Source organism: Bombus flavifrons, chromosome 2 (assembly GCF_040668555.2).
Source record: "Bombus flavifrons isolate JBK064 chromosome 2, iyBomFlav1_principal, whole genome shotgun sequence".
NCBI lineage: Eukaryota > Metazoa > Arthropoda > Insecta > Hymenoptera > Apidae > Bombus > Bombus flavifrons.
The window spans coordinates 9,705,553-9,720,249 of NC_138443.1; the positions used below are offsets into that span (position 1 = coordinate 9,705,553).

General features: G+C 36.2%; 1 protein-coding gene across 8 annotated transcripts in view; it reads left to right on the plus strand.

Annotated features, from left to right (window-relative positions):
- The first annotated feature begins 746 nt into the window (after nt 1–746).
- Nucleotides 747–14,697, plus strand: part of mam (neurogenic protein mastermind) — a 246,051-nt gene continuing 232,100 nt past the window's right edge. For 4 of the 8 annotated variants that reach the window (XM_069132115.1, XM_069132116.1, XM_069132117.1 and 1 more), the window contains exon 1: nt 9,512–9,745. In XM_069132115.1, the coding sequence (XP_068988216.1) occupies nt 9,527–9,745 (219 nt within the window). In that variant the 5' untranslated portion in view covers nt 9,512–9,526. Of the gene's footprint in view, nt 1,872–9,511; nt 9,746–14,697 lie in introns of those variants that run through there. The other 4 variants (XM_069132111.1, XM_069132112.1, XM_069132113.1 and 1 more) reach the window with 2 other exon arrangements.

The following is a 14,697-nucleotide window of genomic DNA, read 5'->3' on the forward strand; positions in this document are numbered from 1 at the left end:
GAGCTTCTTATTGAAAGATTGTAGTTAGACTTTAGCAACTAAAGAGGGCATTGGAGACATATTTTTGCATGTATACAAGGAACAATACATGCCGACTTTTCTGCTGCTTCACACGTTGTGTTGTATCGATTACCATTTCAGTAAATCGTAGAGCAGTTCCATTTTCTGTGAGTTTGGATATGTTTTTGTGTAGATTATGAAACGAGGTAATTTGTATCTTATCTGTCCCTTTTTATTTGAAAAGGTTATGCAAACTGATTATTAACTTGTAAATGATACGTATCCGTTTGACATTGAGAAGCTGAGAAGTCATAAAAAAGCTTGGAATATATTTGTTTATTATTAATTAGATGTTTTCGTTAAGATTCTATTTCAATTTTCTAGACAGGATTTAGTAACTAGAATACTTCATACTCCTTCGTGTATAAATTTTAGGCCGGATAATATAAATAAACATATATGTATATAACAGTATATTAATTGTAAATATATATCACGGGACATCATACTCTAATTTCAGTAAATTTGTAGTATTTTCTTGTTAAAATATATTTATCATCGAAGAAAACATTATATAAAAATATAAAAACACAATCTCGTAACCGATAAACGCTCATAGTTGGTACTGAACAGAATCTAAGAAAGTATGAATTTCATACGTGGCGCCAACTACGCTTAGTTGTAAAGATCACTATCAGATGGCGTGGCAATTTGGGCGCCTCTTGTATACACGGACTTCCCAGGCCCTGAACTTAGTCGCGCGCGGTGAACGTTCCGTCCTACTGTCGAATCTTCGCGCGCGTCTCGTCAACAGTGACAGTTCGAAAACTTCTTTCACATGGAATGTGAAACGTGACGAACTTTGTTTATAGTGTGTTGCTTTATCATTCAGCTTCGCGATTAATCGTTTGATGGAAAAGCAAATTGTCGAAGGACCGTGAGTGCGTATCGAACGACAATATCAACGAGGATTTATACATTGAGTGATATCGTGTGTCTTATGTGTATCGGCCGTGCGTGCTATACGCTATATACTATCGAACGTATCGAATTGAGTGAAACTGTGAAACGATCGGACAATCGACGCGAAACTTGGTACATCGTTGAAAAGTATAACCGGCGTTGTTGTTTATACAAGACAGGACGAAGTTAAGCGCGCGGTGCAGCGGTGTCGAGGCGCGAACGACGCGACGACATATTCCAAATGCGTCTTGACCGGAAGTTGAGGATCGTCACATTGGCAGGGTGGCAGAGGATGCCCGGCTGGAGGGCAACGGCGGGAGACGAGGTCGCAGCAGTAGCAGTAGCGTGCGTCAGGCGCTTCGGTAGCAGAGGTTCTCACTGAGCTGGCTTACCCTGCAGTGGATTTAGGGGGCTGTATGGAGGCCGGGGGGCTCCTGCCCCGCCAGCCCCCGCAAGGCCCCCCCGGCACTGCGCCTGGCCCAATCTCGGTCTGCGTGGGCCAGGCTAATACCAATACTAATAACGCCAATAACGTAAACAACCTTCAGAACACCGTTCTAGCCCAATCAGCCGGGATTCACGATTTGAACGCGGCCGGTCAGTTGAATATAACAAGTCAACAGCTGCAGTTGCAGCAACAAATGGGTCAAGCACCTGGCATGGGTGAAGTACTCACCCCCAAGAGACAGGCGGTTGTGGATCGCCTCAGACGTAGGATCGAAAGTTATCGGCGTAGACAGACCGATTGTATACCGAGATTCGATCAAAGCTTCAACGGTTTGTGCGAACAGAATATTCAGGACACACTGGTGCTGAAACAACGTTTCCTTGAGAGTAAGACGAAACGACAAGTAAAGAAAACGGACAAGAAGCAAAGCGAGCCGGTCGGTCTCTCCAGCGTTCACGTGGTGAGTCATTTACTCTACTTGTTGGCTTTCGTCTGTCTCCCGTTCGAGTTCCTCGTCGCGCGCGTTTACAGAGTTCTAGCGTAGGTGCTCGCGCTGGTGCGAGCGTGCGCGCGCGCGCTTTCATAAGTACATGTCGGTCGTCAACCTTCCTCTTCTTCCAAACTTCTTATCGCATGTTCTTCTCTTTCGCGCGCGTGACCTTGTTATTTTGTGCACTCGCTTCCGTCTACCGACGGGCAAGATTAATGACGCTTCGCGTACACGATGACGAGGACGACGGATTGTATCGTCGGTGCTATTGTGTTTACTCATCCGGAACGATTTGAGTTCCACTCCAAACATCGCGATAATCGGCTGTTAACTATCATCGTAAATTATCGATGATATACGTTACAAATTTTCTCGTCGAAAATGAAGCAGGCTCGGACATTTACGATCGAGAAGCGTTCCTCTTTCTTCACAGTTACGATGTGTATCGTGCAAATATGTAGGCGCGCGCGCGTGTACGATCCAGAAACGCAATCGTCGAGGGTCACGCGATTGAGAACATCTAAACTGTGTAGTATGTATATAGCGAGTAAGCGGCACTCGGCAACTTGCCGGGTCAAGATTCTACTACACAGGTTTGGAATCGAAGCGCGGGCGTAATGAAATACCATGCTCTTTACACCTATCTTACCAAGTTTCATTTACAAAGCACTCGATGAACTGTTACCGTGCACTGATAATATTTGCAATGTTTTGCTCACCGAATTTTCGGAATATTCCCTGGCAATTTGACAAATATTCCTGACAGGTTAGAGTCTCTTAAGGTCGCGTAATTTTTTATTGGCGATTATAATCGAGGATATCGTTTTATTTACAAGTCTTTTATTTTTTCTTTCGTAATGAAGTTTTTAGTAACTAGATTCTACATTATAATATCCGTTAATATACAAGTAGAAGTTGATTTCCGAATACACTCGTGTTAGAAAACATTCAAACTGTTGATTGCTGCTGCTGTTCTATATTAGGTTTCGAACACACGAGTCATTCAATTAAAAGCATAATTTAGCAATTACGTGTAGCACATACAATCATATGCAAATGCCACTCGTACATAAAATTCAATTCATTCTTGTGAATAATCCAAAATCTATCCTCTATTTCATTCAGTATACATAACTGCATATTTTTCCAATATATTTTTCCAATTTGTAACAGGTAAACCCTGGTACAAATTATAAAAATTCATGTAGTTTGGCATTTCTTTTTCTATGTGTAATTCTTAATAAAACTACTAACTTAGAAAAACAAGGAAAAGTTCGAAAAATATCGAAACTGTCCACTCGCAGTATCATCGACTCATGAACTTAGACTGTTTCTTGCTTTTTTAATATCATTTTTAACACTTAATCATTTCAAAAGTATAAGTCAATAAGTCCGGGAAATATCTGATAAAAGATATTGATTGCAAACATCTTGCGAAGTTCAATACAACGCTTGTGAGTCAACAAGTGTTAAAGTCCGATATTTTTCAAAGCTCGAATATTTAACAAGTTTAGAAAAATATTGGTTTATTTTCCGAATCGTTTATCGCGAGAAATATGTTTCGAAAATGGCGTAGTTATTTCATGAATATCTAACAAAAAAGAAGATAAATCTTACAAGCTTTGCTTTATGAAGTGCAACTAAAATGTTGCTATCCCGTATCGATAAAACCTGACCTTACTTTAACTGCTTTTTCCAACGTTGCGTGGGTTAACAACGAATACATATTTTTTTCAAAGTAGAATCTTTAAACAGTAGAATAACATTTTTATTATGAACCGTTAAATTGTGTTCTATTTCCGTATGATTGACGTAACAGATATCAGTTCCTTGCAGTTACTTGCTTCAGTTATTTAATTTACGAAAGGTTATACTAAACTATTTTTAAATTAAGAAATTTAGTTAATATGAAAAGCTTATTTCCTCGTTATTAACACATACGTAAATCCCCATTTCTTATAATCACATCACATTCTCAGAGGTTTAATTATATATACCATAATACAATTCCTAAATATACAGATATGTACTGTACGAATGAAGGAAATATTTTAAATTGCTAGTTCGTCATATTTTCCACGGAAAAATATTTATCTATCAGGCGCCCTTTATTTTCCCGATAATATCGATCGTTTGTGCCGTCTAAAAAGCGATTCGAAACAGGTGGATGTGCACAAAGTATCGTTAAATCGTGGGCTCTCTACCTACGTCGCTTACCTGTAGGCGTTCGATTCGAGACGTCCCATATTAACCTTGGATTTACGTCAATGCAGGGGCGTTCTACGCCGGTACGTATAACGTCATTGTCACGAACTTATACGCGATGCGTTTATTCCGACCTTCACAGAGCTTGCTGACAACCTTTCCTACAACGAGGTGCAAATGTTCTTTCTACATCTTTTGTTTTCTTTGTCCTTTTTTTAATTCGCAATGTTTACACCCACTTTCTTCCTTTATCACCTTCGATAGTATTCTGTTAGGAAGTAAGAAGTAGGAAATGAAGTATGCGCTTATATCGTACCTTTTTAATTATAAAATTATGCTGTAGTTCTAGGTTTTATGTATGTGTTGCTAATATTTGATTTCAATGGAAACGAGACTATAGTATAGAGAATTATAATTTTGTGAGGGAAACATTTTTGGCTCGTTAACTCATCTTGCTCAATTTTCCAAGAATTAATTGGAAAAAATGAAGGATGAAAAGTTTTAGTTGGTTTAGTAATTATCAAATACGGTATTTAATTTATTGCTTAAATAAAAAAGATATTGATTTATTTGTAAAACTTCAATTTCAACTTCAACAAAGTTTTAGATAAATTAATAATTGAATAGCCACGCACATATAGTATCAATTTATTAGGATATTTCATTTGGTTATATAAATCGGGAGATTGAATTTAAGTTTTGAGTTGTCTGTGCTTTGTGTGCTTTGTAAAGGTATGCCAAGGTATGATGAGTATTTGAACACTGACAATTCATTATCATTATCTGATGGTTGATCGCATATTAATGCTAGTGGTAACATCTCGTTAGTTGGATAGATAGGATGTTGGTTATAAATCTTCGCTGATTTGGTTATCTTACCCATGAGATTTGTGCGTTCTAGTTTCGAGTAAATACATTTTGAATTTCAATTAGTCTCGAGTACAACTCTTACAACTTAGATATAAATACTATAATCTTTCTGTGTTATATTTAACATCTGTGATAAGTTAAATACAAATTCATAGAATTCTCTTTCGAGATCTCCTTGATACTTTATTCCCCCATTTTATTCCAATAAAAAAATTTAATTGCAATCAATCAAATATCCATCGAGTGTAGATTCAATTATTTGATACAGATTTGGAAACATTTATTTCATTAGTTCCTTTATTTTCTTAACTGATTCGACAAAATAATTTGTTTAATGTATCAATCGATATTCAATACAAATTCACAAAATTTTATTTCAGAGAGTACTTCGTTCCACTGACTCTCTTCTAATTTATTTATTAAGCACGTGAAACTAATGCTAGTTAACGAAGCATAATTTTTTTGGAGTTTTGTGTCAGTGAATATTTCGTTTCTTACTTCTTTCATATTCTTTATTTATCGATTTTATTGCAAAAATTAAGTTCATTTATTTGGCGTGAGATATATTTATTTAATCGAATAACCAATATAAATCTGTAGGATTGTATTTCAATAATAAACTCCATTAATTGATTTTACTGCAACATAAAAATCACAAATGTATTCAGTATCAATCCGTAAAGTAATTTTTCATTTCTTCGAATTCGTCTCAGGTTACCAAGCTAATAAAAGTAATAATCGAGTAATCGTATACTCGAGTCCATTTGATAAAATATACTCTATCGATTCTCAAGTATTAGTATTGCTCGAGTGTTTATACGATCTGTCTAATAAAATCAGTTCAAGATTTTCTAATTCGTATTATTATCTAAAAGATTTTTTACACGCAATCCAGTTATCGGCGTAAGAAATTAATTAACTCAGAATAAGAGAATATTCTTTAAACTGAACGGTCGAAATACAAAACGTTTGATCGCATCTAAATTAAAGCGAAACCAAAAATACATCGGCACGCTATTTACAGAGACGATAAGCGACGATAAGTGTATCAACCGTTTATACAAATGCGCATTGACGTAATGTTATTTCTTATCCACGTGAAAAGAACTGATCTTTGTTCATCAAATTTCTTCGTCGTTTTACAACTAGTTTCTGACAATCGTTTTCAGTCAAGATTATTCGCGTTAGGATAAAAGAAAGCGTTTAACCCTTAATTGATAAAGTTAGTTTATAAATCCATAATAGTTGAGATTAAGTTGCTTTTAATTTTACAATATTTCATTTTAATTTTCCGGTTGAAAGCTATTTCTTTACCACTAAAACTATATACCAAAATAATAATCAATAATTAGAATAATCAATTTGTAATTTCCCATAGAAGTTTTATAAATTCACAGCGATGCGTTTTTTAAATATTTCAAGCATTCTCTGTAATACGTATAAGTAAAAACTTTGTTTTCCTTGCATTCCTTTCGTATAGCGTTCATTTTGATTCATTTATTCCAAGTTCTATAGTTGTCAATGATTCTATCGTTAATTATACCTATCCATAAACATCCGCAATCTAGCGATCACCAATAATGAGTCAACGATTCCAATGTAGGGTTAGAACGAGAAAAATTTGCACAGCGTGCAAAAATACGGATGCAAATCCATGTTTCCAGAATAGATCGGCCGGTTATCGCTTGTGTATGCACTATGCACGTATTACGTGACAAGCGTCCTCACGCCCGAACCGATTGTATCGAGGGAAAAGCTGACGGTTAAAATAGTCGTCGCACGAAACTTTTATTAGCTTCGTGTTTAATTGGTCGATTAGCTGGATGATAGACTAAATTAAAAGAGAGAGGGGTATGCAGAAAGGTAAGAGAGAAACTGTATATCGACTTGTGAAAGTTCAAAACATTCAGTGTGTGTGTGTACGCGTTGTTCGTTAATTAAACGAACCTCGTCCCGTAAAACGTGAAAGCAAACTATTATTTATAGCAGGATAAATAAAAGAGGTTTACCAACTCGGCGACGTGTGCGACTTTTTAAATCTGGATAAAATATTATATGGGAAAATTTACAGTTAAGTGAAACACTTAAGATTACACATTTAAGATTCAGATAAATATATTTTGTCTATCGTTTCTAAAATATATAATAGGAAAGTTTGAAATAAGATATTTATATAAAAAGAAATCCCCTAATAGAATAAAATGGAAAATAGAGGCAAATTAAGTATCTTTATTAATAACAAGTGCTTATATTACAAATTGCTTTTTTTCAATGTACAATAAATTCGATTCTAGGATATTCAAAACTAAAAGGAAATTAAGATGTGCGAAGATTATAAAAACAGCAACCCAGCACGCTACCTGTTATATTATTAATTGAGCTTTTGTCTCTTCTTTTCACTTCGCTTCCGGGTTTAATGGGACAGAAATGCATGAAATTCGCCTAGAATTTGTAGGTTACTAAAACATCTAAATTATACATTGAAATTGAAATTCTTATTCCACCAGATCTGCTATTATTGTTTGCACAGGTTGCACCAAGGCGATGTTTTCACATTTTTGAGTACTCTAACGATATACGTCCGCCATCGGATGTTGATAATTCGTCACGACGCGCGACGTAGATTACGATGGGTCTCTTTTCTCTGTTATCAGGTCGCACAATTTTCAACTGAAATTAATCATTCCTTTTATCTGCGTTATATTATTGCGCAGATCCGTGTCTGGCTCTTCACGCAACTTTTGATTTTATTAATACACATATGCTACTTTCACCGAGTTCTTGTCTACCTTATCTTCTATCGAACTGTTAATAACGTTCAATATGCGACTTCTTTTTCTGACGATTTTTGATATACAGAGGTAACATGATATTCATAATTTTTTTTATTCTTGGAATGGAGCCTGATTTGACCTTGATGGAGATGGTTAGGATAAAAGTCTACTCACACGTGCTACTGTGAATTAATTCTGAAACAATAATAATAATTTTCTAGATACATCCTTTTTGTAATTCAATTTTCTTATGAATTAAAAAATTATTATTATCGAGTATCAGACTGATTCTTGGTCATCGTTGATGATTCTTGAATTCTTTACATAATTCTATTATGTAACGATAATGAGGGAAGTAGAAAGTTTAAGAACAGTTTCGTGTACTGCGGCGTGGCAAACATATTATCTCTTTAGTGGCGATAGAAAATATGAAGTGAATAGAATGGAAAGTAGTAGTTTGAAGATATAGCGTGGGTAATTGTTATCACGATTTACCTAATGGAGGCAAGTACAAAACACACTTCGATAGTTTGTATTACTACTACTATATTTTATTAATAAATATGCATTTTTATATATATTTGCCACAAACCTGTAGGTCCTTTTCCAATCTGCTTAACTTGTTCTTAACTCCTTATTGAAACTCCTTAATTTATTTGTTCTTGTTTTACTTAATTCTAAATCCATTAAGCATCCCTTGATTTAGAATCGGCATTGTATAAATTGACCCACACGCCTTTGCAGTCGCGTACGTATCTTACCAGATTATATAGCGACGCGGTTGTTTCGCTCATTCATAATAATGGCGTCGCGGCTGTATTACACTGGCTAACAATGAAGTAGCATGAGCGGCCCATACTCGCAGACCGCAACGCGGGGAAAGCTGTGGGAATCGCGATTTCCGTTGGAAGTTGACTGCGGTGAACCAGATTCTTCGCGAGTCTTCGTCGTCCTTTTCAGCGTTCCCTTTCCTTCGTTCTTCTTTTACCCACGGTGCCACGTGTTTCCGATTTGCTTGACGAATTTGGACGTTGCAATACACTTGCGTGAAAGTGACGAATTACGAGTCCAATTGAAGTAACGCGTCTCATTCAGAGAAGAGAAGTTACATTAAGACAAACGTAACGTTTGGCTAGGTTAACGCATTTAAATTGAGATGTAATAGGGAATTGATTATTGGTAATGAAGTTAACGCATTGTAAGTTGCTACATTCTAATTACCGAATTATGTTTAATGATTTTATAACATTTATTCAGTATGAACGATAAAAATAATATAAGGAAGGTTTAAGAAGATTTTTATAAATGCGGTTATTAGTTGGGATAATGAGCACGAGGGAAAAAAGTTCTCTGAAATAATTATACGCGATTGTACTTGTTTTTATTTGAAACTAAATGATTTATTTGTTTGGTAGATTATTAATTAACGTTGACGTTTTGTATAATTATCGGGTAATAAAATATCGATTTACGTTACCGCTCATAAATATCTAGATTCTTATCGATGTAGAGTAGCACTGTGTAGAAATGTTAGTAAGAGTTACGAAATCCTTAACTCTGGCAAATTTTAAATTATGCTAAAAATTTAATCGGGTGAATACGTTAAGAAGTTTATTTTTTGCTTCTGTCAAATATTCACTGTCTTTCAAATATCGTCCAACGTACCTTCAAAATAGTCTTCTTTACCAGGAACTTATTTTTCTACCAAACATAACAAATCATCAACAACTAATATCCAACGAAACACTTAGAAGCAAAAGAAATGAAAGAAAAACTATGGAATTAATTTGTTTCACTCCATATAACCTCACCAGCAACGGTAGTCTTTCCCGTGTTTACACCGTGCCGTTGGAATCACTTTACCATTATTCGTTCGCGTTCATCTTTATTCAAGCTCATCTAACGACAGAAATGACACGTGCCAGAGCGCGCATCCTGAGAAATACGTTTGATGGGATCGATGACAGCGGTGCTCAACTGCATTCATGTTCATATGTAAGTAGTTAGCCGGTATTACGCGTCCTCGGCGAGTCGGTAATGCGAAAAGGATTCGAGGTTATTTGTTCGAGTTCGTTGTTATCCGACTCTACCTCGCCAGTGACTCACGTGCTGAACGGCCGAGACTGACGGGATCAGACACAGTGGTACTCGATTCACGCACATTTTGCGCACGCGGTCGTTGGATTCGAGCACCTTTTTGTGAAATTACGATTTCCTTCACCCGTCTAACGATGTTGTTCTGTTTTTGTGGATTCTTGTTTTCCTTTCTTAACTCTTTTCTTATAGGACCGGATAAAGAGTCCTGTTACTTTAATATTTTCCAGAATTTTGTCTATAATACTTTATTCCAAATGACAGTGTGTACAATACGATGAAGAATTTTGGTAATAGTGTAGTATGATAAAATTTGGGAATTTGGTAATAATAATAACTCAATTGAGCGCGATTAAAATATTTTAGTAGAAGAAACTTTTTATGATTGCTCATCTATTGCTTTATCTTCAAAATTGTTTTTAATAAGTTGGAATGCTGAAATAAATTTCGTTTTCCAGTGACTATTTCAAACAGCGATCGGAACGACTTTCGCTGTAAATCGTTATTGTCCTGTCTTTATACGCGTACAATGTCGAAGTATATTTACTATCAATCCTTCTGTACCTATTATGTACATAGTTCTTGGTGTGAGCGAACGGATATAAGAATGATAATAATAATATAGTATAGCGAAGTATAATTTTAATACAAATATGATTTAACGGATGATTTGTAAAATTATATAATAAAAACACGTAATAAGTGACATTAAATTCATTGACTAAATGAAATGGAACGGAGAAGAAAAGGAGTAACAGGAACTTAGTAGAAAATTCTTACAAATGGATAAATGAAGCTGTGTTTGACTTTGTGCGATGAGAAGTTTTTAGAAAGATCGTAAATTTATGAATATTTTTTAAATATCTTACTTTTTAAACAATCCTTAAATTTTGTTTATCTAAAAGGCAAACACACAAATACATCATTCTAAGGAGAAATAACAAAAAAAGTACACGAAAAATAATGTGACACAATCGGTTAAAAGAAAGACAGAAGTTAATGATTCTTTGCCACCGCGGTTTCAAGCCTCTCCTTTCTTCGTAAGCGATCGAGAACTCAACATTCGTTACGGTGTTGTCATTACACTGGCTCGACAACTCTTATTGCAATCTATTAGTCAAACGCCCACTGACAATTTAGGAGCATCGTGTCAGCCGTCTGCATCGTTCCTCCAATTCCTTTCCCTTCATTGCAAACATAATCAAACCATGAACATCGATCCTTGAGCATCGTCGTTCTTCTCTGAATCTCTGGATAGATGGATTTCCTAGTCTCTTATATAATGATTTATTAATAACACTAGTGAATTTACAAGTAGAAAATCAGAGTTCGATCAAGCTTGTAAGCTCGTCGTAAGATCTTGTAGAAGACTTTGGCTTGTCTGATTCATATTGAGGGATTTTATCAGACGTACATTATGTTGTCTTGGGGAAATATATCGGGATATAAGAGAGTCAGTTTTGTTAAAATAAATTCTATTTTCGTCAACGTTATACTAGAATATTTATAATTAGCCAGTAGCAACTTTTATGACAAAACGTATTACTTTAGAGAAATATCCGAATAAATAGGAAGAAATTAAATTATGTTTGTAGACTATTTCAAACCATGGATCACGTTAATATCGTGTTGGTAACACTGTTGTAAGTAAGTTTGTAAAATTGCTCTTCTAGATATACGAGGCATTAATTTTGCAGTAAAATTCGAGGAAAGATTATTTTGTTAAAAATACCCTTATCATGTGTTTATGATAATAAGAACACGGGATGACCGCATGTCAGATAGACAACTTAACCACATAAACTTTTTTTATTTCCTTCCAATTTCTAGACAAGAAACGAGTTCTAAGAAAGAGTCGATCATCCTAATGATTCTCTCGCGGACTCTCCCCAATTTTTCAACCCAAAAATATTCCCAAACTATCACATTTTAGTCTAACTGCTTCCTCTGTCTTGTTAATTCTCGTTTAACCTGTACGCGCGAATCAAAGCGCGATCTTGAGAGATCGTAAATTATCTGGAAAGCCTCATTGATGGGCTGGTTCAATTCTACCAATGAGAGACGATCGACTTGGTTCCCTGGAGAGAAAGAATGACTTGAAAATGAGTCTCGTGCTCTCCGTGCGTCGGTGTGACGGGTAACAATGAAGAAGAAACGGTAGAAGCGAAAGGATGAGAGGGGAGAAGGAGACCAGACTGGGTTCTGCTCCACCTACGATCTTGCAACCTGGTCGCCGCCGTAGTCGTCGTCGTCTGGTCTGGTCTGGTCTGGTCGTGACTGAAGCACCTCCGCCAAATAGGTCTACTCACCTTGGACGACAAGTTGACAGGACACCGAGAGGAAAGGTACAGAAGGATACTGGACCACAGGAGGGAGGTGGAGGTTGACGCGTCTTTCTATGTGCATGATTTGCATCACGTGTCACGCACCAGGTTCACCGATTGGCCGGATAGGAACGGTGGTTCTCATGCGTACCGATTCGACAGTTCCAATGTCATGTTTCCTTTCGTATATTTCTTTCATAAGTATGTGTTTCATCTTGATGTCGATACTTGGGATCTGCCTGGAAATGTATTTACAGTAATTTCTTCTTTTATGATTTTTGTTTGTGACTAGGATTTTTTCGCATTTATGAAAAATTGAAATGTAAAGAAATGTGTATAAAATGCAGATCATATGCAAAGGTATATAGAATATTAAAAGTAAAGTTGTTATATTTTAAGCGCAAAACAAGTTTCTATTTGTCTCCAATTTTTTTAATCGTATTCATAAAAACAGGAAGTTGCAGAAATGTCCTGTTCATGGCGATCATATAGGTTTGGTAGATCTCGATGATACGTCGAAGTTGATGGTATCTGGTTATATAATTTTCATGAAATGGCACACGTAAATATTTGATACTTTCGACGAAAGAACACCATGCAGATTAATTATTAATATTTGTTCTTAAGCAATCCTTTCCATGTCAAGGTAACTCGAAATTTTGGAATAAGCTTACGAAATATCACAACGTCTGACCTTCGAATTCTTGATCCTTGACTTTCGAGTCGGGTTGGAAATTTTTTGATGGATTCCAATTTCATTTGCAATAATATGGCTACATACGTTCTTTTCGACGCCAGAATTATCTTGTAGCCTCTTTGCCTTCTAACGTACTTATGATTTACACTCGTGATACACAGCTTACGAACAGAACCAACACGAAATTGCAATTGGAACAGCGTGTAGGTATCTTGATCGTCGTGTTTTAAAACCCGAACATTATTAAATATCTCTCCGGGTAATGTTAGCTATTAAAAAAAATTAGATTACAAACCGATTGTTTAAAAGGATTATAAATTCTAAAATTCCCATAATCTTGCTCAATTTGGTTGAGATATCGTGGATAAAAAAAGACGAAACGATAGTAACTCGTAGATGTAAACGATCGAAATATCTGCGCTCCAGCGCTGTTCCAATCGCAACAATATACGCGACCGTTCAAAGGTGTTATCTTCGTGAAATGCAGATTGCCTTGTGTTCGATTCGCAGAATCTCAAGGCTATATCGGCCGGCGTGATGCTTGCGAGAGCCGTTTCGACCTGTACACGCGTTGTAATGCTGTCATAACGGTGTGGCTGAAGATAATTTCAGGACACCGAGTATTTGTTGACACGATCGTGTCACGCTGGATGTAAACGAAAATTGCGTCTATTTCAGAAGCTCTATGCGAATTTTATCGTGTAGTAACCTCTACGTCAGTTACAGGCACTTTGTGCGTGAATCGTTTCGTGAAAGACATTTGTAAAATCGTGGTCATAGTTATTATCCTTGAAAGCTATAATATTCCTGATAACTTGAGGAAATTAACACTCGATTGCAATCTATGGAATTATAATAAGTATCAATTAAACGATAAAAATATTTGTTTCTGGTATAACTGACTCTACATTTTAATGCATTGTATCTTCTTTGTAAAAGCTGTTATTTATAATTGATTTAAGGAAATGTTTCTCTTAACCGCAAGAGAATTCGGTCCCGAGAGAACTAAATTCAGGAGGATCTTTTTCTGCTTCGACTCTCTCCTCTCCGTAGGTTGCGTTATTGAAGGCTTTATTGAATACTATGCTTTACATGTGTTTAATTACCTTCTGACATTTATCTATAAAAAGATATATTCAACGATTAACATCAATCTTGGTTTAGTCGTGACTAAATGACGATCAAGTCCGTTCTGTTAATATCAATATGTTATAACAACTGAAGTAAACGACAAACTTAAATACATCTAAAAGATTTCCAAATTTCCAAATTTTAAACCAAAATTAATCACTAAAATTAGAAACGTTTCAAGAAACAGATACTCGTTCCCTTACCGATAAATCACACGCTAAACCACGTAATACACGTGACCCTCGCTTATCGATTTCCAAACTCGAGGCTTCCCTTATCGAAGTCCGAAACCAAACCAATCTATTTTCACCCTAGCCAACGTTCATCATCGGTAGCTCTAGATCGTATCTCTAAACGTTCAATGTTCGAAAAGCAAAGCGTGACCATTGGGTTTTGGGAGCAAAAGTGGCGAGAACGCATTAAACGAGTATTGACGTGGCAATATATGTAACGGTCCTTCTCGGAATTCCGAAGGGTTGGAATTTGCTATGTCCTGGCCACCCAAGGAGAGCTGCAAGAGAGTGCTCTCTTCACCTTCTTCTCGAGAGAGAGAGCAGCAGAGACTTCGAACCCGACTTTACGTTATACGTTTTCGTTGCCGGTTCGCTTAAATCGTTGCGTGCTTTTTCTACCTCGATTATGTTTACGAGCCGTTCACGAGTGCATTTATGATAAAGTTTATCGACGGAACGATGCGCGCG